The sequence below is a fragment of the Scardinius erythrophthalmus genome (genome assembly GCF_964197995.2).
Source record: "Scardinius erythrophthalmus genome assembly, chromosome: 18".
NCBI lineage: Eukaryota > Metazoa > Chordata > Actinopteri > Cypriniformes > Leuciscidae > Scardinius > Scardinius erythrophthalmus.
This window is the reverse complement of record NC_138238.1, coordinates 33,841,158-33,861,361: the sequence shown is the minus strand read 5'-3', so window position 1 is coordinate 33,861,361 and position 20,204 is coordinate 33,841,158. Positions and strand designations below refer to the sequence as shown.

At 37.0% G+C, this 20,204-nt stretch overlaps 2 protein-coding genes across 2 annotated transcripts; both read left to right on the top strand.

Annotated features, from left to right (window-relative positions):
- Positions 1–5,700: 5,700 nt before the first annotated feature.
- LOC308706879 (cGMP-dependent protein kinase 1-like) lies at positions 5,701–10,097 on the top strand. Its single transcript, XM_081392751.1, has 9 exons — positions 5,701–6,100; positions 7,086–7,225; positions 7,331–7,420; positions 7,515–7,656; positions 8,118–8,281; positions 8,412–8,534; positions 8,803–8,865; positions 9,111–9,177; positions 9,847–10,097. Exons 1-9 carry the CDS (start codon positions 5,852–5,854, stop codon positions 9,943–9,945), a joined length of 1,137 nt encoding a protein of 378 aa, XP_081248877.1. The 5' UTR covers positions 5,701–5,851; the 3' UTR covers positions 9,946–10,097.
- A 6,471-nt stretch (positions 10,098–16,568) lies between these two features.
- dkk1b (dickkopf WNT signaling pathway inhibitor 1b) lies at positions 16,569–18,382 on the top strand. Its single transcript, XM_081392028.1, has 4 exons — positions 16,569–16,830; positions 16,918–17,062; positions 17,149–17,289; positions 17,771–18,382. The coding sequence occupies exons 1-4, from the start codon at positions 16,627–16,629 to the stop codon at positions 18,019–18,021; spliced, it is 741 nt and encodes a 246-aa protein (XP_081248154.1). The 5' UTR covers positions 16,569–16,626; the 3' UTR covers positions 18,022–18,382.
- The last annotated feature ends 1,822 nt before the right edge of the window (positions 18,383–20,204 follow it).

The window sequence follows — 20,204 nt, the reverse complement described above, 5'->3', positions numbered from 1 at the left end:
AAAGTAACCCCAGTTGTGCATAGTGAATATCTGCGTGGTGGTGCAACTAGGCCTGTCGCGATAGTCGATAAGTCGATTAATCGCACGATAAAAAAAATGAGCTCGATAATTTTTCCGGCCGCGATAATTCCATTTGCATGCTTGTTTGTTTTCCTCGTCTCTCTCTCTCTACCAAAGAGACTGGATGACCACTCTCGCTCGGTTCTTTAGCGTATAGGAGGAGTGAACCCTCTTGTTGTCAGTTGCATGGTCTTTGTGTGGGAAGGCGGCGCTTGTCAGTCACATGGTCTTTGTATGGGAAAGCGCCGGCGGCCGCGGGACTGTTTGCGGCTACTGCCGGGAGAGAGAGAAGACGCTAGTTGTGAGTTGCGACAGCGAGCCCAATCACATGAAAATGCATATCTATACCACAAATGTTATTTCTCGTGCCATTTATATGCCAAAAATAGTTTTTGCGTGCATATGATACACTCTTTATGGCGTGTAATACGCACGCACTCCTCACCCCTAATCCTAACCAAGTATTTTCAGTGCGTAGCATGCACGCAATAAAGTGCGTCTCTGTCTTCCCGACAGTACACAATCACTTGACAAAGTAACAGGAGTAACAGTGCAAAATTTGGGTGATATGGCTTGTTGAGGCTTTTTTTATTTGTTTACAAAGGTCCTAACTGTCAGTTTTGCCTGTTATGGAATGTATCACTATTTAATAATGTCTAAAGCCTAATATTTAATATTTTTTGAAGTGCAATTTTGTTTCATTTTTTTTTATTAACAGACATTTATTTTGTTAACAGACACTAAGAGTCCATTGCTTTCATTGTTTTTGGTTGTTTTGTTCATTTTTTTGGATATTTAAAATGTTTTCCGTTTTCAATGTTTAATATTCTTTAGAAATAAAAGTTTATAGATCGTTGAAAAGGTGTACCTGCATTATTATGCCATTATAATTATATTAAATGAAAATGGTCTCAGTACGACAATATTATCGTTTATCGCGATAATTTCTTGGACAATTTATCGTCCAGCAAAATTTGTTATCGTGACAGGCCTAGGTGCAACTGGTAAACCGCGTGTGCTAGTGTGGCTGGGACTCGGGTTCAAATCTAGTCCGTAGTTGTTCCTACATTCAGTGTACATATATCTGTTTCCATTGTCTCACTGATGTTCTCCGGATAGGTGAGTTACTGGTATACTGGGGGGTGTCTGTAAAATGTCAGTAAAAGCCAAATTCTTAAGCTGTGCCATTATTTATGTATTTGAAGCACACAGCAATGATGCTATTAGCACACTTCAAGTTTACTTGGAATGCCATTGCAATGTGTTTTAAAAGCACTAAAAGTTTGTCATCAGTATAATATTAATGTATGTTCAACACTCTTACAGTGCAATAGAGTTGTAATTGTAATGTCACCAAATACATTTGAAAATTATGCTGAGTGAATTGTGCATTTCAAATCTTAAATACAAAGTATACATACGTGTACTTGGAAGAGTTCCACTTTAACACAAACAAGCATTTTTAATACAACTTTAGTTGAACTTCAGCACTGCCTTTGGACAACTAAAATGCATTTGGTTCAACATTAGTTGTTCCAATTTAACAGACTTTAAGTATACCAATTTATAGTGGGCCACAAATACATTTATACTAAAGTGCATACAAATAAATTGTGCTTAAGTATACTATTTTTTCACTAGGGAAATTCTCTTCATTTACTCACCATAAGTGTCGTTCGAAACCTCTATGACTTTCTTTTGTGTGAAACATATACTGTATCAAATGATTTCTTCCAGTAGAGCTTTAAGACCCAAGTACTGTAAATCGGCTTTGGATATTTCAGACTTATCAAAGCCTCTCAGTCAGTACCCTCTACTTGTTTACTGTCCCATTAACGGGTTATAAGTACATATGGGTAACAAACTGTAATGAATGCTCTCAGCTACGGCAGTGGAAAATCTCTCTGGTTGACCGTGTGACGTCAGTCATCAGTAGCTCTTCTCAGAGCTCAGACCTAACATATCACCTCTCAACAGCTTATGTGAAATCCAGCCCACTCCCCTCTTCCCACTCATGGAGTTCAAACACTTGAGGGGTTATGCTTGTAACCATAACCATGGAAAACAACCTTGGATTGTAGACTCTTGTTTAAAAATGGTTGATTTGAAGAATAAATTTAGATGATGTAAAAAAAAAAAGTAAATGACAATTAATAGACTCTTGAGTAATTTAACTTAACTAATTAGTATGGTTCATTTATTTGAATGTACTTTTTAGTTGCCTAGTGATTCTTTTGAACCAGTGTTACACTGTGTTCTCATACATTTAACATAGGACTTGTATTTCTGTCATCACCATCACCCTTCTGGTTCATCTTCAGAACACATCTTTCATATTTTTTGTCAATCCATTTACAGTCTATGTAATCAACATTTTCAAGCTTCAAAAAGTACATTTTAAAATGAATCGAGAAGTTAAACCAAGTCTTCTGAAGAAACAATCACTTTAAAGGATGACCAGATTCAGTAACTTGCGAGAATTATGCGAACACATATTTTATGTGAACAAAAGTCTTATTAGAATTTTCTTTATGGGTGAACTATCCTATTAACTGCTGATTATATCAATTACCTGTAGTAGATTGTGCCCCAGTAAACAACCATGACCAATATAGTTTCATTTATCAAATTAGAACTCTTACTCCCAGACTTGAATTGCAGTTTATGTAGGGCTAGGATTTTTTTTTAATTATCGTTATTTTCCCCAGAATACTGGAACCAGTTGATTTACATGCATTCTTTTGTTGATGTGGGTGGGACAATGTACCAAAATACTGCCTTCTTTACAGATGAATGACTCTCGACATTGGCAGAAACAGCCAAATCACTATGTGCCATAATCTTCTTATGCAGACAAGTGCAGTGGTCTCTCATTGGCGTGAGAGGTTGGAGGGGGCAGCTGTCCCACTGCCCATGGAGTCTTGATTAAATATGGAAACTTACTGCATATACTGTGTCCTTGCCGTGTCAGATATCAGTGGTGGTCCTCCAGGGTGTTTTCCAGCTTCTAAAGTGACATAAGGGTTTCTGCGCTTGTACTGAGACTGTGACCTTGAGACTTTTAGCATTCTAACATCTAAATTTGTGAAAAGTATGGGGAAATCATATTATTTTATTCATCCTCATGTCATTCCAAACCCATATGACTTTCTTCTGTGGAACACAAAAGTAGATATTTTGAAGAATGTTTTGGTCCAATGAAAGTTAATCCCGTTGGTTTTTACTCTTTGGCTGAACTATCAGGTTATATACTTTGGATCAAAACATTCTTCAAATGATCTAGTTTTGTGTTCCACAGTAGACAGAAAGTCATACAGGTTTGGAGCGACGTGAGTAAAATAATTTTAAAGGTACAATATGTAAGAATTGTGTAATAAAATATCAAAAAATCACTTGCACTGTGATATATTTCCTGCAGTTGTGTACTTACAATATTTTAAATAATGGCTCATCCCTGTTCACTTGTCGCCTGTCAGTGACGTAATATCCGCATTATCCCTGGTTTCCGCATGTACTGCCAACGCATTCTCATCCTAGGGCGTCATATACTGACGCTTATGACATTTCGTCTACATCGAACGCACATGGCACCCTTTAGCGTCAATATGAGACGCACAGAGCTTTGTTCGGTTATGGGTAGGTTTAGGCCTGGTGTAGGAGGTGCCTTCTGGCCCATATCTATCTGCGTCTCATATTGATGCTAAAGGGTGCCATGTGCGTTCGATGTAGACAAAATGTCAGGAGCGTCAGTATATGATGCCTTGGGATGAGATCGGGCTGGTACTGCCATAGTAACCATGGCGACAGACGTGGACAACTGCATTATGTTTAGCGGCACGCTCACGCTGTTGTTGTTTCGTTCAAAAATGATGGACCATGGCAAGCAGACTTTGGGACAAAAGGAGAAATAAAACGAGGATCAATATCAGCGTGGCGTTTTCGAGATGCCGAGAGCTCCACGTCCGTGACAAACTTCGACTTGACAGAGACGCGCAAATGTAGAGGTGAGCAAATGTACATAAAACTAATCAATGTTATATAGCTCAACATGATGAAATGTTAGAATATTATCAGTATGTTATTCTAATGTTGATCTAGCTTACTGCTAGTCTCATATAGCCAACAAACTAAAACATAGAATAACATTATAACTTTCAACAGACTCAAATGCAGTTTAGTGTAATAGTGTAGACCAAGTAAAACAGCGCTGCGTTACCTCACAAGTTTAATTCGTCAAATAAACTGATCTGTGTGAGTATTAATTCAGCACTTCAGCGGGTAGTTCGGTAGAATAAAATGTCCGCATTCCTTTATATCCGTGGGACTCTCGTGTGGCGCTGATATCTGTCTCTCATTAGCAATCACGTCCTGCTTCATACCACAGTCATGTTAAAAACATCAATGTTTTCACTCATCCATAAACATTATTAGATCAGTCGGCATGACGACAAGTTCCATAATTCCGCTTATGCGTCATCAACCTACGCCTTTGTTATTGTAAGAGGTTAGCGACCCCTAGCGGCAAACAAAATTACATATTGTAGCTTTAATTTAAAGTACCTTGTACCTTGTCAAACTTGGTTAAAACCAAATGTAATGTGTCCTATGTAAATCTCTAGGTCACACAAGAGAGTTACACTGAAGAATTAAATTAAATAAATGTCAGATTTGTTGTTGTTTGACATTTGACAGTTGGTTATAAATAAAAACATTTATTTAGGGCAAGGACTGTCACCCTTTCGCAAATTGTTATGTTGTAAAATATGTTTAAAAAAAATGAAAGAGTAAAAAAATCAGCTTTTCCCCTTGGAATTGAGTAGGAATGCAATTATTCAGTTTGAAAAGTATTCAAGTAAATTCCTCAAAACAATACTTAAGTGTAGTAATGAAGATACCTGTTTTTGGTCCCATATGACATGCCATCTAGCTAAAGATACATTTCGTCCAGTCTTTCAGATGGTTTCTTCTGGTCAGAGGACCTAGCTATCGCACTTATTTCCAAGATGAGCTAATTTTGTTATTATATGTGTTAATTGAAAGGTTCACAGTCTCTCAGTGCTAAAGCATCTAAATGGGCTCATAATTATGCAGCACCAGTGTCCTTCTCAAGTTAAATTTGAACTTTAAGGAGAGATGTGGTGGTGTGAGGGTAGAGCGGGGAAACCTTTTCTGACTAGGCGAACCACAAGCCAAGTTCACATGCTAAAAATAAAGCTGGATCAGGCAAGGCAGTATTAGCAGAGACTGGAACTCACATAGAGAACACAGTCAAGCTCAGTTTTGGAACGGATTGAGACTTAGTCGCAAGGACAGCACTAGTCTTGCCAGTCAAGCGTACTGTCCCTGGGCAAGCACAAGGACAGAATCTCTTGCTTTGTGAGATTTTCAGCAAATCAGCGAAGACCTTTGCTCAACTTTTAGTACTGTCTATGCTGATGACAGTGACAACTTTGGGTATTTCTGCAGCCAAACATTGTGTCCAGAAGAGCTTTCACAGACCAATATTGATGCGGAGAGGCTCCACCAATCTGGATCGCTTTGTCCTTCGCCAGACTCAAATTGCACTGCATCCCAAATCTCGAAATGTAACCTGGAAATGGCGCCTTAACTCTACTTTTGAACAAAGACTGTTGTTATTATTCTGCCATACGTGCTCTTGAGGCGAGGACTATACTGCATATTGCAAGCCAAATATTGCAAGTTCATCTTTGCAATAGTGCTGGTCGTTTTGAGAATTGTACATTTAACTGTTTCACAGTATTTGATTTGGTCAAACCACAAGGAGGCCACAATGCGTGAGCTACTTCCTATCCCGGTAAAGGAGAGGAAGGAGAGGGAGCGAATAAACAGCATTCCTGCACCAGTTCCTGCTCCAACATTCCCTATTACCTACTCTATCCAAACCTCTAAGAAGTTTCCATTTTTCCACTTCAAAAAATGCAGATACGAGGCGGAGAATGCCTTCTTCTCCAACCTGAAGCTGGTGGACTTCAACATCATCGACACCTTGGGAGTTGGAGGATTTGGAAGAGTTGAGCTGGTAGGATGGTCCACCTTATATATGTGTGCATTTTACGTTTGATGTTTTCATGTAAATAAAAAGGGTTTTAAAAAATCACCAGCCTCTATAAAAAAGCACTACAAGGTGACTGCAGCAAGAAAACAGTGAATGCATATGGTTTAGTTGCTTTATGGTATTCTGCTTATGGTATGCAACACCCCAAAAACAAAAAAATATGTTAACTGATAATACAAATACATTTTACTTATCTACATTGCTGGAAATATGAGCAGCTCTCAAATGATCCACGGTGCTAAAGGACAGATCAGGTCTGGGAATGCTCTAACTCTATTCAGGGTAACTTTCCACAACAGAGCTAATAGGGTAGACATCTGAATTACTGCCACACAAAGTTCAAGAAGACTAGTTTATTATAGATAGATAGATAGATAGATAGATAGATAGATAGATAGATAGATAGATAGATAGATAGATAGATAGATAGATAGATAGATAGATAGATAGATAGATAGATAGATAGATCATAAAATCATTAATGCGTGACATTTTCTGCATGACCATTAATGTTAGGGGGAAGAAAATGACGGAAACTTCAACATAAAGAGGAGGGAAGAAATCCGCATTGCGGATCAGACTCTGTTGTAAAGGAAAGCCCAGTGGTCCTGGAAGAGGATTCCCCTTTCCACTCGCCTATTTCTGGCAATGCGGCAACATAGTAAAAACAAGTGGCCTTTCGCCAGGGGGTTATATATGCTTGTAGTGCTATCCGTTTGCTAGATAGCTACAGGATCGAATGAACATGCAAATGCCTTCATGAAGACGCAATGTGAAGAATTCCTTCTCTCAGTCAGTCCCTTGAAGACCCTTTACACATTAATAGACCATGATTCAAGTGCTATATTAACACTACCATTTGGTTGTATTACTTGTTTCCATAGGCAATATTCTTATTAGCACATTTTTTGTGCAATTTTTTTTTTTTTTGTGCCTTTGGTGTCCACAGGTACAGCTCAAGAGTGAAGAGACCAAAACATTTGCAATGAAGATTCTGAAAAAGCGTCACATCGTGGATACGCGGCAACAGGAGCACATCCGCTCTGAGAAACAGATCATGCAGGAGGCTCATTCAGACTTCATTGTAAGGTAGGTGCTAAAACCTCCTGAGAGCATCATTGGAGGTCATATCCTAAAATTATCAAGGCAAAAATAAAAATTGATTGCCAAAATTCTGTGGTTGTGTTCCCTCAGGTTGTACAGAACTTTCAAAGACAGCAAATATCTGTACATGTTGATGGAAGCCTGTCTAGGAGGAGAGCTTTGGACCATTCTTAGAGACAGGTAGCCAAATTGTTTTTGTGATGGTGGAAGGTGCTAATCACTCTAAATAATAGAAACCCAGTAAAACAGCATGGTTTCTTTTCTCTATTCATAGAGGATCATTTGAAGACTCAACTACACGGTTTTATACAGCCTGTGTGGTCGAAGCATTTGCTTACCTGCATTCCAAGGGAATAATCTACCGAGATTTAAAGCCAGAAAATCTCATTCTGGATCATAGAGGATATGCTAAGCTTGTGAGTATACATTTCAAGATCATTTTTAATGAGATGACACATTGTGAGGCTGGTGAATTTTAAAGACTGCTTTTAGTGTCAAGTGGTATCAGGGGGAGGGACTTCTCTTTCTAGAGAGCATCTGATTGGACAACAATTTGTATACGCCTCTGAGTGCAAGATGAGTCATCAATAATTTTGGTCCATTTTCCCAAAATGAGAAATACTTTTGAATGTGCATATGTTTTTCTTATCAACTTTTTAGTACACTAGGAAATTCAAAGCTACACTTAAAATGGTTGGTTGTTTCAACCCATGTTTGGGTCAAATATGGACAAATCCAACCGTTGTGTTTAAAACAGTTGAGTTTGTTTATATTTGACCCAAACATGAGTTGAAACAACCCAGCATTTTTTATTTTTTTTTAGTTTAACAGACAAGTACTAAAAGCTGTAATTTGTATGTCCATTCGTCTCTTGTAGGTGGACTTTGGCTTTGCTAAAAAGATTGGATTTGGGAAAAAAACATGGACTTTCTGTGGAACGCCGGAGTATGTAGCCCCAGAGATCATTCTTAATAAAGGCCATGACATCTCAGCAGACTACTGGTCATTGGGAATTCTTATGTATGAACTCTTGACTGGAAGGTAAATCATGTTTACTATTACTGTGTTTGAAAACTTGTTTCAATCAAGTTAAGCTAAAATGTTTTCCATTTGTGTGTTTAAGTTTACTCATTCTAATTTTGTAAAAATCCGATATGTATTTGTTGTTCAGCCCACCATTCTCAGGACCAGATCCAATGAAGACATATAATATCATTTTAAGAGGAATCGACATGATAGAATTTCCAAAGAAGATCACCAAAAATGCAGGCAATCTAATTAAAAAACTATGCAGGTGGGTACATTTTAAAACCCCTTAGGTTCAATCTGTGCTGATTTATTGACAGTTATTGACATATTAATACTCTATTTCAGTTGAATTTTAAATTAACTTTAAATATTTTGCTGTTCCAAAGCTGTTAACTTCTATCACACATGTATACCTCACGGTTAAAACAAATCCTTAGTTTGAAATATAGTGTACCTGGGTTTGGCAAAGGCCATTTTTGACAAAATCAGATCCATAAATTAATCTCTTTCCTCCAAATATTGTTTCCCCCCAGGGACAATCCATCTGAGAGGCTAGGAAACTTGAAAAATGGAGTCAAAGATATCCAAAAACACAAGTGAGTGTCCCTATTATTTGGGAATTTGAATTTTTCAGGTCTAGAAAAGTACTGAAACTTTTATAAAATCATTAAAGTCAATGAATTAATATGTATTGTATACAAACTATATATTTTGTCTTATGCTGTGCATGGGGTTAACTATTTTTGACATTTAAATCTAAATCTATTCTATTAAATGATATGTGTCATTCAACTGGAACACCACACTACGCAGGATCTTTATTCTATTTTTTCCATCATAGATGGTTTGAAGGCTTTAACTGGGAAGGCCTGCGCAAAGGAACTCTCGTACCTCCAATTATTCCTGATGTGAGTATTCCACATCCGCATCTCCAGAGGGTTGAGCAAAATCCAAATAAAAAGCTCCTTTTAATTCAAAAGTGTAAATTTGAATTTAAATGATAGGAAGATGAATTAAGAGAACTGCAATTAAAATAAATTCAACAGTCACCCAAAACCTTTGTGACAAAACATAATTACGTCGTTAATTTGGGTATATGAAGAATTAACACAGCCATTAAAACAGATTTAATTTTTGCCATGAAATATAGCTAAAAATATAGCAGATTTGCTCTACTTGTTTGTAGGGCTGCACAATTTGGCCAAAAATATACTGTAATAATGATACTAATAATTATTATTTAATTATTAATACAAATTAAGAATAATATCACTATTGTAATATTTCACTGTGAAAAATCTTTAAGTATAAATAATATATAATATAATATGAATTTTATGTATAGTGCAACTGTAAAATTACTACAAAAATTGATTAATTGATGTATATAAATGAAATACTTTTATATCGGTTGATATTTCAGACACAATAACAAACAATTTCAGATAGAATAATGCACAAACAATGCATGCACACATTATTATTAAGCTTTTTTATAGCTGTGTTTATGACATTCACATTACTGCTCAATATTTGTGCGTCTAACATCCCATTTCCTCCACTCACGTTCCTATTAGGTTGCAAGCCCGACTGACACCAGTAACTTTGATAGCTTTCCTGAGGACAACGAGGACCCTCCCCCAGATGACAATTCCGGCTGGGACACAGATTTCTAAAACTGAAACTCGTAACATGCCCCGCCCTGGAGCGTCCCGTGCGATTCGTCAGCCTGAGGGTGCGATAAAGAGGAGATTGGAAGACGCCTTGCCCAGCTCTGTGACACCAAGTTGCCTTCGCCCATGCTTCTGTCCTGCGGTGCCACTGGGGGCGTCCCAGCTCCCCGCCGCAACCCATGACTCACATAACTGTCCTAATCATAAAGACTGGAGTTCATATTTGGCCTCAGATATGGACTCAGACTGGCACCGATGTTTCATAAATGAGCCCTTCATATATATATATATATATTTTTTTTTTTTCTGTTATTTTATGTTTGACCGATTGCACACGCAGCATTTGCAGTTTTGTGTCTGGGGTCTTCAAAATAGAATCACAAATAGAGACAGGACTATGATCTGGGCTGGGCATTGATAATGTTTCTAAGATGCATTTCAATCAGGATTTTAGTTTGCATTTACTTTTAATTGAATGACATAGTTCTGTGTAAAATACATTTGGAACAGAAGCACACCAATGTCACATACTTAAAAAAGGTTCTGTAGTGGATACAGATTGATTTTTACATTTGATTAAATTAATTTCCATGTTGTCCTTTTTTATGTATACTCCTTTAAAAGGGATAATCCATCCAAAAATAAAACTTCTTTACTTTCTTCTGTGGAACACAGAAGCTGATATTTTGAAGAATGTTGGCAACAACGGTCCAATGGTTTTGGTTTCCATTGACTTCCATTATATGGACAAAAAATACAATGGAGGTCAATGGGAACGGACACTGTTTGGTTGCCAACATTCTTCAAAATATATTCTTTTGTGTTCCACAGCCAAAAGAATGTCGTACTGGTTTGGAATGACATGAGGGTGAGTAAATGATGAGAGAATTTTTGGGTGAACTATCTATTCAGTCTTTTATCAGAATCTTCTAATAAATGGTTTCCAGACTGGATATTTTGTATTTGTAGAATGGGAAACTTTAACTTAAAATACTGTTTCATCATTAATGAATAACTACACAAACAAGTGAGTAACACAATATTAACAGTCTAGCAACTGTTATTAACTAACAAGAAACTCTGATTAACGAATAGCGCTCAGTTGAATGTGGTTCACTATAGTTCACTATACCTCACAGAGGTATGAACTACATAAAGGTTCATAATTAATGTGAATACTGCATAATGTTTAATTCATTCTAAAGTGAAGATCATGGTAACTCACTAGTAGTGACTCAAGTGTTCACACATCAAGTGTTAACACATCCACCAGAAGGAATTACTATACAAAACTCAAAAGCTTACAATGACTTTAGTCATTACTACAAAGTTATCATGCTTTTCACTTTAGAATATTCTTACAAATAATTGGTAATTCATTCTGAAGGATTTGGTAATACTGGAGACATTACTGGTGGGTTACCATGATCCTCACTTTAGAATTAATTATGCATTATTCACATATGGACATGCGTACATAGTTCTTAGTAGTCCTCTGGGAGGTATGAAAAACCGAAACTATTAATTAATTAATCACAGGTTTTCGTTAGTTAGTTACTAGAATGTTAATATTGTGTTATTCAGTTGTTCCTGTGTATTAATGAATTAGATTTTTTTAGACAACGGGAATCTACTAAAATATTGAATCAGACTCAATGCAGTTTGTGCACCACTAGAGGGCAGGATTTTAACTAAAATACACACTGTACTTCTCTAGTGGAAGGGCTGTCGAGTCACAGTTTCCCCAGATAAAATGTGGGCAAGATCAGGATTGTTTATGAAGGTAAATAATCAGCTCTAAAATTTATCCCAGACATACTTTTCTTCCATCATTTTCACCAATCATATTCATAACTCTCCCTGACTCATTTAAACAATGATGAGAAGACTGCCTATGGTCTATAATAGCTTGAACACAAAGTGCTGTGCTGGAAAACCAATTATGTAATCTTATTTATTGTAGGACCAGGGTTAAATATTTATGTATATATATATATATATATATAAATATACAGTGGTAATATTTTTGTGATATTCGTAGAGATTTATTGTCAGAGTAAAACCATTCCTTTTGCATAGTTTTTTTCTTCTTCTTCTTCTTCTTTTTCTCCTCCGTAAGCTATTTTAGTTGTCTTGTATTATCTTTACTTTTCAAAATGGATATTATGTGCTCACCATATATCTTTTGGCATTATTGAAAGTGCCTTAACACAGTGGCATTCAGATTTCCCCCTGCTTGTTTTGATGCTGCACGGCTAGGTCAGACACCTCAAATGTTCTTTTGAATCAGTTGTGGCTTTTTTTTTTTTTTTTTTTTTAAGGTACCAAGATTTATATGCGTTTTTCTTACAATAAAAGCATCTTTCAAAGTAATATGTCTGCAGAATGCTGCTGTTTTCATAGCATGTTATGTTCAGAAGTTCAGGGTGTCCTACAAACAAGATTTGCTATCTTGTCCTACAAACAAGATTTAGCTTGAGGTGTCAGTATTATGAAGGGTCTGACTCCTATCAGCTGGTGATAATGCTCTGTAAACATCCGCCCTCCCCTCTTCTCAACAGATAACACACAAGCATGGTAATGTTTCATTGCCAGCACTGTGGCCCATAGACATCAAAAGATGTAAACCCAGGGGGGTAGAAAATACATCTTTGACCTCCAGCAGCTAAAACCATCAGTCAATGGCATATCTGGGTCATTTCTACAGTTTGGTGGATTTTGGACAGAGCAGGTTTTTTGAAAAAACATCTTTAAAATGTACACACTGGTCAAGCTCATGCTAGTGTAACCTAATAAGTCTGACCAACTATTACAAAAACCACATTCTATGACATTTGTCAACCATGTTACATGGCATATTTGCAATGCAATGTGCAACAAGGTGGACCGTAACAGGGTAGATGTTTTACACTTATAAAATCCATTACTAGCTAGAAAAGAACGACAGAACAGATTCAGGAAGATTTTGAATATATATATATATATATATATATATATATATATATATATATATATATATATATATATATATATATATATATATATATAATACTTTAAAAAAAAACTTTTCATATCCTGTTTAAATTGACACAACAGGGTGGACGTTGTTTTACGCTATTAGATAAGTCACTTAAAAATGAGGTGGGAAAAGAGAAAAGTTTATGACTAATTCTTACTTTGTTCTTAGAGTTGCTTGCCCTCAACGGAAATGTCACTTCTAGCAAGTCATGTGATTTAGGGCATATGGATAAGATTTTAATGTAACAGGGTGGAAACATGGAAACATGAAAACATGGCATGTAACAGGGTGGACTGAAGTTTGAGGGACATGAGCTCATTTAATGGTTTTACACAAAATATGTATCACAATAAATTGTATTTTATGTAAAAGAGAATAAGTTAATGCATATACTAATACTTAAAACTGCAGATTTAGAAAAATTTCATAGTGAAGTAGAGAAAACATGATTGGGGACATTCATTGGGGTAATTGCCTGTCAAGTGCTTCAAAAAGTTTATTATTTTTATTATATTATTATTGGGTACTAATGCATTTTTGTTAATCGGGGTACATCTATGCATAGAAAACCAAGGGACATTAAAGTTAATAAACATTTTATGTAAAATATGCAGTATTGTTTCATGGAATGACCCATCTACTACTAATTGGAGATTTTGACTTATAAAGCTTTTAATATATCGTTGCACAATATAGCTATAAATAGCATGATCTCACAAATGTCCTGAAAGCATTAAATGGGTATAACATTGGGTTATGGTCATTCAGAGAATAACTGGGAGAGATTTTTTCTCAGTGTGTAGACATGTTTGACTATTTATTTATGTTTCTAAACATATTACTACAATTTTTGGGCCATTCAGGTACTTACAGTAAACTCTTCACCCAGCTTCAAACATGAAGTCCAACAAAGCATCAACAAAGAAACAAGTTTGTTTTGGAGAGTCATCAGAGGACATGCATCAACCCCCCGCTTAGACTGTCACACCAAAGGAGGACAGGAAAGGATAGCAACCAACAAAAGTAAGCGACGGACCTTCGCATTCCATCTGCGGAATGAAGAACACACCATTACCACAAGAGGGAAAGTCTGACTCCCGCGCGATCATTTGAAAATTTGACATCACACAATGAAACAAAGTGATCTAATTAACACTTTCAAGGACATCGCTGCGATTTTTATAGGTGACGGGAGTATGTTTTGTGTAAAGGCTACTTAAATCTTAGATACATAGCGATGACCGATACGTGAACGATTCGTTTGAGTCGGATCTTTTTCCATTCGATTAGTGTAAACCAGTAAATAGTCTGTCTTGGACATGTCCGATTCGTAGGCAATCATCCGATATTGTTAGAGTGACCAGATGGGCGATGATAACAGCAGAAATGTTACAAATAAAACATGGCTATAAACATAACCATGTCCGTTTTAGTAATGCGCCGCGCATACATATATTTTATTAAAACATCAAGAGTTAAATGGACTTGATTGGAAATGATATACAGCATATTATGGTTCTTAACGTTTTCATAACTTGAATCATGGGGCACAGTAAAAAACGTATTAATAAAACGAAAGCTAATCAAAAAGCTTAATGAACAACATGCAAAACATATCATTCGAACATGTTAGAGCATGCATGCCACGTCAAGTGATGAAGTAGCTAATTATGTCACTTCGTAAAAGAATTAATTCGGTGTTTTGAACCGGTTCTTTGAAAGGACCAATTCAAAAGAACCGAACCTACTATTCAAAGCCATTGCAATGCATTGGAAAAGGCACGCATTTTACATTGATTGATGTGCCAAGTTAGTTTGCTATAGGCTAGTTAGTTGGCTATAACTATTATTAGGCCATAGCTATTGCCAGATTTATTTTCATTCATTCATTCATTCTGTACTGAACTGATGTCATTTTTCATATTGCTTTTATAAATGCAAGGACACACGGTTACGATTTTTAATTTTTGCTGTTGCCTATAGTGAATAATAGCTACTCAGGGTCATTCAGGAGCCCTGACCTGATTGAGATGTCATCAGGAATTTTAAAACAGGATTACCTGGCATCCCTCTAAATGAATTTGCTAAGTACATTGCCCACAAAAAGCCGCTAAAAGCCGAGCAAATGGACTGTTTGCGAAAATCGCATCGCTGTGGAAGTCTGATTAAGACACGGGCTTCAGTCCTGTTTGATCTGAGCTCATCAAAGGGTCCTTTACACAGGCTTCATTTTACACCACTGTAGGCTTTGGATGTACAATTAAAACAAAGCCAATAGACAAAGGGATGGGGATGAACCCTGCCAATTCACGTTTAATGAAGTGTATTGAGCGTTTGTCCTGTGGTCGTCTATTAGAAGTGACCCGGCCCTGTCAACAACATCAAAGACATTGATTTGGGAGTTATCCCGGAGAATTGGGCAGACAGACACTTTGAAAATGTTAAATCGTTTGCGCAGTTTATGCTCACCAATTTATTAATACATGCTACATTATTATTGGTGGTTATCATTTAGGAGCAATCTATCCATGCTGCAACAGATTTAATTTTAGACTGCGAATATCTGAAATGTTTCAAATCTATAGGAGTCACATAGCCTACTCAATTTTAATAAAGATTCACATGGGTAGCTCAGTTCATTTGGATGATATTATTTAAAAAAAAAAGCGAGACTAGGAAGCTTAATTGTTTTATTCTGTTCTAAAATTTAAAGCTCAAATCGTTTTAATATAGATCAATAGATGAACCACGTCACCTAAGAGCATCGCATTCTTATCTCAGATTGCTAATCACTCACTGTTTGTTTAAAAGCACAGACTGAACGATAATTAATTCGGTAAACTTCTCACTTCTTCTTATTTGCATATTCACTTTGATCTCGTGCACTTAATCAAACGCATTTCAAAGAGCACTCCATCGCGGTTATGACTCAAGATCTGCTAAATCTGCCAACCTACTGCATTTCTAACATGGAATATTCAAACTCACTGTGAAAAACTATGAAACTATAGGAAAATAAACTCGGAATATTCAGGCGATAGATGTCCAGTGTCAAGTATCCTGCTTTTTGAATAATGAAATAATCAGACTGCATGTAATATTGTAAAAAATATACAAATGAAAGGCTATATATATATATATAATTATTTTATTATTATTATTATTATTATTATTATTATTATATTATTATTCCAACTATATAAGGTACAGACTACTTTGACTTTTGCGTCACTTTGATTTGAAATAAAAGCAGATAAAGTTTTGTAAACGGGTAAATGTGCACCTACAGTAGGCTATTGCATAATATGGCCATATAATACAATATAATACTGAATCTGTACATAATCAATAATCTGTATAGTCATTTTTGACTTAACTTCTTATTTCTCTCAGCAAATGACTGACCTCCCCATTAATGTGAATTAAATAAGCAGTGTTACTGAAGTGGCTGTTTGATGGCATCTCGTGAAGACGTGCTTCCAAACACACTGATAGACACTGCGCTTTGAAATTTCATCCAGCTCTTTGTTACTCTCAGCGAGGGGCGGGAGCGCAAACAACCCCGCGCGCGTATAAATGAAGCGTCTCGCGCTCATGAGGAACCACAGAAGAGCTCTGCTCACCTCGGGAATACATCCTCCATCCAAGGAATAGCAGACCTGACGATGCTGCACACTGTCATGTTCTCAACCGCTTGCCTCATTCTTGTGGGCTTTATCAAAGTGGCATCCGCTGGTTCTGTGGTGCTCAACTCGAACGCTATTAAGGTCGGTTCAGGTGTGGCGAGTCCCAGTCACCCGGTCAGCCCGAGTCCGGATGAGTCACCTGCGGACAGCGGCAGTCTGAACTTCGCCGTCGACACACCGCAGGTAAGAATATAAACGAGCACATGTTATGTTCAGACAGCTGTTTTTAAATCGTGGTCGTCAGACTAATAGTGTATTTGTAAACTCCAGCAGCCTTTAATCTGCGAGAGTGACGAGGAATGCGGTGGCGAGGGGTTCTGCTTCCTGTCTCGCGGTGTTTGTCTCCAGTGTAAGAAGCGCAGGAAGCGCTGCATCCGGGATGCGATGTGCTGCCCTGGCAACCACTGCAGCAATGGTAAGATCAAACTTATGAAAGAAAACAAACAATTAAATAAACAATTAACAAGCAGTTTTGGCTAACTATGAACCTCTTCCTATTAGGAGTTTGTATTCCAAATGATCCTGACATGATTCATCAGATTGGAATGGAAGAGTTTGTGTCCATCTCCAATGAGAACTCTACTTTTGTGATGCCACCAAAAGTTCCAAGTCAAGGCTCAACACAAAACCAAATGCTAAAAGGTAAATAATGCTTTAAATAACTAATAGACTTTATTAACCACCATGTTATGTTGATTTTATTAGCTATGTGTGGGTGTCTATGTGTAGAATAGCTTCAGGTCATTTTCAGATAATGTTCCTTTGAAATAATTGCAACTCAGTAGGCAGATATTTGAACCCTCTGGTGTATCACTAAGTAGGCATGAACTTTTCAGGAATGTGAGCGGTATTAATTAGGCTTGTAAAGTTTCCAGAAACTTTCCAGGATTTTTTTTAGAAATTCTTAGAAACTTTCTATCTAATTAGATGTGACGTAGATTAGACATGTAGAACTTTTGGAGCATGTTGAAATGTGTTTATAATCTAACACATGCTTATAAAGTAAGACTAAGTTTAAGACATTAAGTTAATGTTCATCAACCTGATCTCTTAATGTGACATTGATTCCCCAAAAAGAACACGTCAGTTGTGCATGATATTCATGGATGTTATTTTGTTAAAGGACTGGAGGGAGAAACCTGTCTGAGATCATTAGATTGTGCTGAGGGACTCTGCTGCGCTCGTCACTTTTGGTCCAAAATCTGCAAGCCCGTCTTAAGAGAAGGCCAGGTCTGCACCAAGCACAAGAGGAAAGGCACCCATGGCTTAGAAATATTCCAGCGTTGCGATTGTGGGGATGGTCTGTCCTGCAAAACGCAAAGAGGAGACGGCGGCAAGTCATCACGGAGTCTGCACACTTGCCAGAGACACTGAATGAACATTTAAGGAATTTTCTTCTCAAAAACAGACTTGAGCGACGAGCGGTTGAGGGGAACAGGACTTGGAATGGGATACTCTGTTTTTCAACTGGTTTCCTCCATTTTCTTGTGTCAACATTGCAGAGTAGATATAATTGTTTCTCAACGGAACTTAAATATTGCAGTAAATTACTGTATTATACTGTAAATAATATAAGGCAGTTGGCACTTAATTCAGATGTTTTTGTCAACCCTGTTTTGAAAGAAGGTGCTTCAGTGTTTTACTAGTCTATCTTATTTGTGTATATCTGGTTTTTACAGTCATATAGAGCTGATTTAAATGTCTATTTTATTCTAAATAAAGATTGTCCAGATGATATTCAGTTTGCTGTGTTTTAAGTCATGCTTGCATTAAGAGGATTAAGAGAGAGTTTCTCGAGCTGTATGTAAAGAATACACAGAATGTTAAGTTAGGTGTGGTCAGAGCTGAGGAGGTTTAATGTATTCCCCTCTATAACTTTAAGGTATTCAATAAGGTGTCTATAAAAAAAAGTCATATTCAATTGCATCAGGGAGGCTATTTTTAGTTTGTGTTACTTTGAAGTCATTTTGTGTTACACATGTTGAAACAAAGTTACCAAAGAGAACGATATTCAAAATCATTTAAATAAAACACTTTTTTAAAGAATATAATATAAACAGATAAAGCGATGTTACAAAAAACAAAAAAACAAAATCGCAGTAATGTAAACGAACCCATCTTGAAACGGAGATTAAAAGCCACCAATGTCTGATTGATCCGATGCTTTGAAAAGCATTTATATAGACAGGTCACACATTACAAACAAGCATCTGTTTGAGGTCTGCTTGTGAATTCTGTCTGTCTCTCTCTCTCTCTCTCTCTCTCTCTCTCTCTCTCTCTCTTTGAAGGTGAGAGGCTTTAATATGGTCTAGCACGTGGAGACTGACTATAGTCACCTTCTCTTTAAAGTTCAAGGATGCTCACTGATAGTGGCAGCGTTTAATGGCTCTGTCTGCTCATAGCGAGAGCATGGGATGGGAAGCAGTTTTATTACATTTCAGTGAATCATTATAGGACGTTTATTGGTTTTATACACTGTTAAATGATTATTAACCTCCTTTATGTTTTAATATTGGTCGTTTTAAAGCCCCCCTGTAATCAATCATTTTATCCCTTAAAACACATCTTTGATCACCAAAATGACATTTAAAAAAAAAAAATGCCTTAAAATAGCTGACTAGCTCGTTGACGATTGGTTACAAGGTAGTTTGTGATGTCAGCGATACCAGCGATTTCAAACCACGGGAAGTAACCGTCTTTGGTTCTCTGAAGTTTTAAGGAGAAAATACCCAGCAATGCTGCTGACTTATGAATTTGGTTTGTCTTAAAGCGTATTAAAAACACCCCATTGACATATAAACAACATTAAAAGCTTGATTTTCACCACAGGGGGACTTTAACAGAGTAGCATTCAAACAGAATACAATGCTGCAAAAGAGCAAATACCCTTCTTCTCAAAACACGCCCTCATTCAGAAAGTTGGTTTTGCGCGTTCTGCTTCCTTTTGCATTTCTCCCATCTGTAATTGGAAACTTTAAGTCTTTTACCTGGAGCTGTCAAGATAGACAAAGCAGTGGGGTAAGCATTTCAAAGCACAGGATATACAGTTTGCAATTGTCCCTTTCCCATCCATGTGCCTTTGCTGGCATTGGATAGGCTTTATCCCATGCTTTTGTCAATACCGTCAACAGCTTGAAGACCACAAACATCTGTGGATGGAATCCCAAGCTGCACAATGGTGCAAAAGAAACCCAAACCTCCGCAGTCTGCATACAGTAAAGCAGTTAAGTAAGGTCAAGGCCATTTGATATGCTTCACTAAGAGGAATCAAGGGTCCATGAAGGATGCTTCTAGTGTTCAGGCAGAAATGATCTGCAAACACGAGTGTGAAAAGGTGGATTTCCTTCTTTTTTCAAAGTAGGCACAATAAAGCAGCAATACTGGGGCTTCTGAGCATAGCAGTGTGAATGTTTGCGAACTGCCCCTAAAGCCTGGTTCACTTTGAAGTTGAGATCAGTCAACACTTCACGGCACATACTATTTTTCAACAAATAGTTAAGTAACTGGGACTCACACGCAGAGTTACTTAAAAAGAACCCAAACACATTAATGTGAAT

Coding starts and splice junctions, on each gene's coding strand:
- LOC308706879 (XM_081392751.1), top strand. CDS start 5,852: ATGCGTGAGCTACTTCCTATCCCGGTAAAGGAGAGGAAGGAGAGGGAG. Junction 7,421..7,514: donor TGGACCATTCTTAGAGACAG/GTAGCCAAATTG, acceptor CTCTATTCATAG/AGGATCATTTGAAGACTCAA. Junction 8,282..8,411: donor TATGAACTCTTGACTGGAAG/GTAAATCATGTT, acceptor TTTGTTGTTCAG/CCCACCATTCTCAGGACCAG.
- dkk1b (XM_081392028.1), top strand. CDS start 16,627: ATGCTGCACACTGTCATGTTCTCAACCGCTTGCCTCATTCTTGTGGGC. Junction 17,063..17,148: donor TGGCAACCACTGCAGCAATG/GTAAGATCAAAC, acceptor TCTTCCTATTAG/GAGTTTGTATTCCAAATGAT. Junction 17,290..17,770: donor ACAAAACCAAATGCTAAAAG/GTAAATAATGCT, acceptor ATTTTGTTAAAG/GACTGGAGGGAGAAACCTGT.